Genomic DNA, 8,409 nt, shown 5'->3' with positions numbered 1-8,409 from the left:
TTGAGAAAGAGGAAGTGGCCTGGTTCTCCGCTTTGTTCCTTTTGCAATCAGGTTGAAACAAATGATCACTTGTTTTTTACCTGTAGCACTTCAAGAATTGTTTGGGGCATCCTTGGAGCGGTGATGGGTGTTTCCTGTGTCCCCAATTCGTTTTGGCAAGCCATGACTTGGTTACACTCTTTTATTCCCAACATGGAAAGATTCTTTGTGATTCTTATTGCTGCAAACTGTTGGGCCATTTGGAACATAAGGAATAAAGTGACTTTCGAAAAATATAAGCTGAGATCGCCTAACGAAATCATTTTCGCGTCTATTTCTTTGTTGTTGTACTGGTCACGGCTTCAAAAGGAAGCTAACAAGGAGTGCCTAGCTGGAGGGGCTAACAAGATAGCTGGAGGGGCTAACAAGATGATGCGCAAGGCAGCTGCGGTCTTTGCCAACGTCTCCGCCAGGCCGTGGTTGATGATTACTGAAGGATGAATCAAAGTGTTGATCGTGCCGCTGTTGGAAGCTGCTTGTTTTTGGGCTTCCTGTTCAGAATTAGTGTTTCTCCCTTTTGATGCTGGCTCTTCTATCTAGACTATCCCCTATGGTTGTAGTTTGTGAACTTTGGTCTGTGGTATCAGGTTTTCGTCCCATAGCGGGCGTTCGACGGTGAATGTCCGCAGTGGGTTTCCTGATACTGCCCCAACTCGCTTTTCTTGTTCCCTTCCCCCTCTCCTCTTGTATGTAAAATTCTGAACTCTGTTATTTCCGTTATTGCAATGGAAAGGGGTGGAAGCCCGGTTGGAAAAAAAAGTACAAAAAATATAAATTAAGAACCGTTTGTCTAAATTACAAACTATTTTCAGTTTTGAGCTCCTCCGTCGAGATCTTGAAATCTAGATTCCATTGTAGGTTTTAGGATATTTTTTTACTTTAATAATCACGCGAAATACTCCAGGTCGGGAGCTAGAAGTCGATTTGCATGTCTGCGGACAGGACGTTCAAAAATTGCCATGTGTCACGCTGCTACTTGTTGCCTCTGGCGCATCCGACCTTCTAAGAGGTCAGCCTCCTCCTCTAAGTGGCATCTATGGCATCTATGAAAGAGACTAGACATTATAGTATTTCAGTACCTCCTCGTGTCTAGGTCGCTAGACTTTTTATAGACGCACATCGAGTTTAGGATGTTTTTTTGAACGAGACAGGAGTTTAGGACATGGATCGCAGGATCTGGTTAACAGGTTAAAGATGACCTCAAATGTTTATGTTAAAAGCATTGATCAGGATTTAAACCCGGAACCTTGTGGCTCTCTATATACCGTGCATATAAAATTTGTTGACATCAAACCTGTTCACCCAAATACTGAGGCTGGTAAAAAGGAGATCAATGCATTTATACTTTAACAAGTACACTCTCTCCACCAAACTTACCTTTTACCCAAGGGTCCACCTATACGCGCCCTCTTACAAACTTTGCAAGATCCGTCAACATATATTCGGCGGCCCATTACTTTTCGTGGAAATCCATCCTTCGCTGTCGTTGGTGTTTGTCAAAGAGATGGACTAATAACTTGAGGGCTTATTTAATTTGCAGGATTCTCAAAATGTAGAAATGAGGCATGTCCTCTTGAATCCTATAGAATTATAAATCCAGATCAAGTATGTGTTCACAGGAAAAACAAATCAATTTTAACAAGAGGTTATAGTGGATAGAATTTTTTCTCTAAAAGTGAATCGCATGGATTCCAATCCTGTGAATCAAACAACCAATGTAGGAATATTTTCTAAGAATCTAGATTATCCATAAATCCTTTGAAATGTCTTTGAAATCAAAAGAGCCCTGAGCGTGTGTTCGGGTGTGATCTGCCGTAGTTGGGTCTACACGTAGTCCCGTCCCGTAGGTGCGTCGTTGAAGGTCAAGCCATTTTCCACAGGTTTGGCGAGCCAGTAATGATGATGAGACTACGGGAGCCGCTTCTCCGAAGCATCTCCAAGGAAGCGACGAGCCACCCGTGGGCCGTGGCGGACAGTGAACCTGAACAATGACACATGCTGTTGCCGGTGCCATCTTTTTCTCAGTTGTCTGCTCCTGCCCATGATAGTCTGGTAGAGACCAACTTCATGGAAAATGGGCGTCCATTTCAACATTATGCATTGACTTGGACGAACCGGGTCGGTCTTACCCGTGGCTGGGATACAATTTACAAATGACGCCAACTTTTTAGAGAGTTTAAAATTGCATAACAGAACAAGCAGAACGAAATTATTCAAAAGTAGGGAACCTGAGAGATGAGCCATCAAACTATAAGCATGCTTCACCCACATTCATCAAGGCAAGGGTATAAATTCAATTATAAAGGAAGTCGGGCATGAATCAGGCGGGGAGAAGACGTCTGTACACATAAGTTGATGGCTTTTTTCACAAAATCTCCAAGAGAACGTGAGGCCTTAAATACCAGGAAAACTAAATGAAAGGTCGACATTCGAACAAAGCATAGCAAAGCTCACCGTGCACAAACCAGAGAGGAAGGGACGCCATGCCGGGCGGAAGAGGGAGCAGGCCAGGTGCGGCTGCCGTGGCTGGATGGCAGCTCCGCCCACTCGTGCTCTTCCTCTTTTCAATGGTGCCCCAGCGAGCGCTTTCACAGGGAGAAGCGCGGCCGCCGCAGTCGCCGCTGGATCAGAAGCTGAACATAACGTGCAACAACGTTCAGTATCCATTTGGCGCCAGAGGTAGCTCCCTACCTGGCTTCGAGGTAACATGCGGCCAAAACAATGAAGCCATGCTGCAGATTGGCAAAAATAGCTACAAAATGCAGGATGTGTCGATGGACAGAGGCTTTCTCATCATCTTTGCCGGGCCAATCCGCCAAGTGTGCTATGACCGGAACGGGAAGTCCACGCAGACCAATGGAACCGGTGATATAAGCTTGGAAGGGACACCGTTCTCCTTCTCCAAGCAAAATAAGCTGGTGGCCACTGGATGCAACTACAAACTAGTTGCTAACTTCAGCGGCTCGGTGCTCGGTGACAACCCTCGGCAAACCAGTTGCTCCTCCTGGTGCCATGGGAACTCTAACGTCGCCGATTGCATTAACAGTGTAGCATGCTGCGAGGCCCACATGCCAATGGACAATGCTCAAGATTTCACCTTGACGTTTGACAAGACATCAGGTCAAGTCACTGGCAAAGAGAACGGCACTTGCAGTGCTGCCTTCTTCCTTGACCAAGACGACGCACACTTCAATGGTGGCACAGTTGGTGGACAGAGGCCGCTGAAAGACCTGCTATTGGCAGCTGTTGACCGCAGGATGATCTTGGATTGGGCAATTGGGAGCGGCACATGCAACCAGACCTCGACCTACAACTCGGCGCCGCTGTACTGCAACAATATGAGTGGATGCATCGACGCGCCCCGTGGAACGGGACATCTCTGCAAGTGCAATGCAGGGTCCGACGGGAATCCTTACACTGCAGATGGATGTGCAGGTAAATTTTTCTTCACCCACCGTAGAGATCCCTCCCTTTTCTTTTTGCAAAAATAGGGATATCTATTCCTGACCTAATATTGCAAAGAAACCTGCAATTTCATATGACAGGACACAATAGTCAGTCTTCACGCTTGGCCAAGAAAATAGTCAGTCTTCACCTAAGATGTTGTAATTTAGCCTAAGTAGATTAACAAATAAGTTCTTTTTAGAAAAACTGGACAATCACCTGGTTCCAATTTTCACCTTTGTCAACACAAGCTGATGAAGAGACTGAAATCTAGGCAAGAAAGCTGAACTGCAAAAGTGTTTTCTTAGATCAGCTACAGAGATAAAACCACTGCCGTTATCAGACAATATTGTGCATGGATCATCACTAGCAAAAGAGTGTCATTGCACAAGATCTTCAATTTTCCACAGCTCCAAAGAATATCCATCCATATAATCTTCATATACAGCCATCTGTAATCCTGAAAGGAAATAGATTTTCTTAGTTCCTACATACACCAAACAGCAGCTGAATAGCACATATTGAAGATTTTTCTTCTTATCAATTATCCACCATCATGCCATATTGCCACTGACTCTAAAACATGAACACTAGCACCCAAATGATATCTTTGAATCCAATAAGAAAGCTAATCACTATGTTTGTTATGGGAGCAAAATAACAATGACAATAATAAAATGAATCCTTGAGCCTGTTTGTGGATGCATGTGGAAATCTCATATGTCATGAAACTTGCTTGTTGGTAGAGGGTAAAAGCCTCTGCAACATTCTGTTGCTAGCATTTCTTCTTATTTGCTTTCTTCTATTAAGTTCTGAACTTTCAGATGTTCGATTTCGCTTGGAATAAAGGTGAAGTACAAGACATGTCAATTTGCTAATTTTGTCCTAGTTCGTCAAAAGAATGAATTTGGTGATAGCTCACTAGTTAATTCGATTGCCACTTGTACAAAAAATGGAGAAAATTGTACATGCTTTTATGAATAGAAATATGCCTCTAATTTCTGAAATGAAGTGTTGCAATGCTGGTTTAGATATCAACGAATGCCGGAACGACAACAATGATTGCAACTATCCGGAACTCTGCAACAACACCGAAGGGGGTTTTACTTGCTCATGTCCCCCAAACTTCATTGGTGACGGCCGCAAGACAGGCACAGGCTGCAATGAGTCGCTCATTTCATCTGGTAATGTCCTAATTTATCTGGTAATGTCCTAATGTCTGAGAACATTTGAGAGTTAAATATAGAATGCCTAACTTTGTATATATGTGTCCTGAATGTACTCCCTCCATTCTGAAATACTCTACATCCCGGGCATAAAATTTGTTTTGAATTAGTCTACATTTTAGCTTTGTAATCAACAACACAGAAAACGAAGCAGTCCTGCTCTCTCTATTGGATATCATTAATTTTAATGTAGCTTGATTGGTTGTTCACATATCAAGCTAGTAGAATGTAGACAAAAAGATAATGGAGGGAGTACTTAACAATTCACACAGTATCAAAAGCTAAAACTCGGCTACTGTTACGCACTACCACCGTTTCTTTTTATGTGCTTTGGATATGGATGCGGTCTCCAATGTATTACCTTTGACCATTATCTTTTTTAAGAGTTGGGAAATTAAAAGTATTTCTGACAAATGTACTTATCACATATGCACATGAACATCCAAATACTTTCCTGTATATTAGCTTTTTTTTTTTGAAAGGTTGACTGTATGCATGCCAAACCAATATCTAAAAGGGAACAATTAGAGTATCATTTGGCATTCAGGTTCGATCCCGCGGGAAAAGAATATCTAAACCGAGTTTCTCACATCTTCCTTAAAAAACACCGAGGGGTCCTTCCCCCTCTGGCCTAGTTTTCAGAATATCATTTAGCCTCTTCATGCAGCTATCATATCCATATTGCACTTATAAATGGGTCAATTACACCATATTGTACTCTATTAATGTTCAACTCTTCATAATGCTCCAGAATTGTTTTCTTTCTCAAATTTGCGGTAGAAACAATAAGAAACAACACAATATTTGGTAGTTAAAACAAAAAATCATCCTAGGGGTATTGCAGACTTTTCATCATACAACTCGGACAATAAGCTAGGATAGTGGAAGCCGAAAAGAATTGAACTGCAGTTTCTCTTAAGCTTATCTTCACTGCTGTTTCTCTGGACAGCACAAGCTGAAGCTGAAAAGACCTGGGCCTTACTTCTAACTTCCACATTTTTTTAAGCACGCACTTTCATCTTGGTCTCCAAGCTGTAGACAGATATCATATATATATATGTCCATCCTATGGTAGAAGTACTTCAGATTCTCAAGCGAGAAGCGCTGATGTAGCCATGTATATTTCCATGTTACCGTTAGTGAAGAGCTAATAATGACCATTCTTTCAAAATGCAGGTTCCCCTATGCAACAACCGCAAGGTATGAAAAATAGTATTTGCTGACCAGTCCCACAAGAGGACTAATTGGTGGTACTGACGATCTATGGCTCTCTACTAGGTTTGGATGTGTGCATTAATCCCGAAAAGAACCCCTGCACGTACACCATCTCTTGCAATGATGGGCAAGGGGCAGTTGCATGCAATTGTCCACCAGGCATGAGTGGCGATGGCTGGAAAAGGGGAAGTGGCTGTCAAAACGAAAAACACTTCCCTATAGATATTGCTTTGGGTAACTTACTCCACACACCTGGAATTAGCAAATTTGATTATTATTTTTTTCTTTTCCTCCTTATTCTATTGAGGCAATTCCCAAGTAAAGCAGTTATGCAATGCTGGTGACCTGGTGTACCGATGTAGTTTAGAGCGTTTATATGAACACTAATTCATACCTGGCCCGAGAAAAGGACTCAAAAATCGGCGGAGAAACCTCACGCAAGCAGATGTGCAAACACTAGATGCATCTGCAAAATTTCATGCATTTTTTTGCAATTTAAAGCTCTAAAAAGAAAATTTCGGTCTACGCAAAATTGTACTTTTAGCCCCTCGTCCTTATGATTTTAGTACAGACCACAAATAAAAAATTCCACCAAATTCATATCTGTATAGAGTATTCACACATCTTCATGCGTTTTTTTTCTTAAAAAAAACTTGCAAACGCAACATTTTCTAATGAAGTGTAACCTATATTATTGATCTTAAGATGGCTTATACAGATGACCAGCTCCACAAGGTATAAAACATTACACAAGTATACTTATAGAGCGTTCAGGATTTATGACCACACGAGAAGGCTACCTGGATTAAACACATCTTCACAAATGTTAAAGAGATAGGCCAGTATTGCATCTGCATGGGCATAATCAGACGTAACTCGGCACCTGTCAGCATTTCTTACAATGTTATTTCCATATGTGTTACATGAAGAACAAAGACTTACACCAGATATACATGTTTTCATCCAATATTTGCAGGTGTTGGCCTTGCACTTGTGGTTACAATAACAACCACATCTCTGTGCTACTACTGGGGCATGCGGAGAAAAAAGGTGAGAAAAAACATAGCTGAGTTATTCCGTAAGAATGGAGGCTTGCTGTTGCAGCAGAGATTTTCGGCAATTACATCTCAAGGTAAGGACTCGTCAGCAAAGATATTCAGTGCGGAAGAGCTCAAGAGTGCTACCAACAATTATAGTGACACTCGAATCCTTGGCCGAGGTGCATATGGGACAGTGTATAAGGGTGTTCTTCAAGATGAGGCTGTGGTTGCCGTAAAGAAGTCCAGGGTGTTTGATGAGAGTCAGGTGGAGCAGTTTGTCAATGAGATCACAATCTTATCACAGACCGATCACCCAAATGTTGTCAAGCTTTTGGGATGTTGTCTAGAGACACAAGTTCCATTGTTGGTGTATGAGTTCATACCCAATGGAACACTCTTCCAGCACATTCACAACAGAAGTGCACCTGGCTCCTTAACATGGGAAGATACCTTACGGATAGCTGCAGAAACAGCAGAGGCACTTGCCTATCTGCACTCCGCATCTTCTGTACCAATCATTCACAGAGACATTAAATCAAGCAACATACTCTTGGATGAGAACTTTGTGGCTAAAATATCAGACTTTGGTGCATCAAGATCAGTTCCATTTGATCAAACTCATGTGACTACCCTTATTCAAGGGACTATAGGATACCTTGATCCTGAATATTTCCAAAGCGGCCTGCTCACAGAGAAGAGTGATGTCTACAGTTTTGGAGTAGTTCTTGCAGAGCTCTTGACAAGGCAGAAGCCTATTTCTGTAGGCCGACCAGAGGAATCATGCAACTTAGCCATGCATATGGTGATTCTATTTAATGAAGAGCGCCTAGTTAAGGAGATAGAGCCACGCATTTTGGCAGAAGCAGGTGAAGAGCAACTTTGTGCAGTTGCGCAGCTCACTGTGAGATGTTTAAATATGAATGGACAAGAACGACCCATTATGAAGGAGGTGGCATCAGTTTTAGATCAGCTAAGAAGGTCATTCATCACCAAGGAGCAAACTATGAGAAGAGAAGATGAACCTGTACAAGAAAATAATGTACAAGAGCACCTTCTACATGAGACAAGCTCGATTTCCAGCCTGCACTGCGCGGAAGGAAGTACACAATTGAGCATGGAGGCTGAAATGAGAGCTTCTTCTCACATGCCAAGATGACGCTTCTCATATTTTATTTCATGTAATCTCAAAGACAATGTGCAATTTGCTATGTAGAAATGATGTAAAATAGCTCCGAGTAATCATTATTTACTTATTTAGGCCAGCAATCACCACAGGGAAATTCTTGATATCTCAACTGTGGGGTCAGATCCAATTATACTTTCGAGGTCTACACATTTGAATGGTATGGCGATTGTTTTCCTTCATTTTGATCTAAATCAGGCATTAGAAAATCTCTCTCACCTGGCCGACATTGACATGTATGCAAAACCAGGGGAAGGCGGTG

The 8,409-nt window shown here is 42.2% G+C and overlaps 1 protein-coding gene across 1 annotated transcript; it reads left to right on the top strand.

The window, feature by feature from the left end:
- The first annotated feature begins 2,478 nt into the window (after window positions 1-2,478).
- LOC124676157 (wall-associated receptor kinase 5-like) lies at window positions 2,479-8,194 on the top strand. Its single transcript, XM_047212233.1, has 5 exons — window positions 2,479-3,474; window positions 4,515-4,667; window positions 5,886-5,909; window positions 5,988-6,158; window positions 6,901-8,194. Exons 1-5 carry the CDS (start codon window positions 2,523-2,525, stop codon window positions 8,118-8,120), a joined length of 2,520 nt encoding a protein of 839 aa, XP_047068189.1. The 5' UTR covers window positions 2,479-2,522; the 3' UTR covers window positions 8,121-8,194.
- The last annotated feature ends 215 nt before the right edge of the window (window positions 8,195-8,409 follow it).

Source organism: Lolium rigidum, chromosome 7, assembly GCF_022539505.1.
Source record: "Lolium rigidum isolate FL_2022 chromosome 7, APGP_CSIRO_Lrig_0.1, whole genome shotgun sequence".
In the NCBI taxonomy this organism is placed as follows: domain Eukaryota; kingdom Viridiplantae; phylum Streptophyta; class Magnoliopsida; order Poales; family Poaceae; genus Lolium; species Lolium rigidum.
The sequence above is the reverse complement of the archived record's forward strand: the minus strand, read 5'-3'. Positions and strand labels throughout refer to the sequence as shown.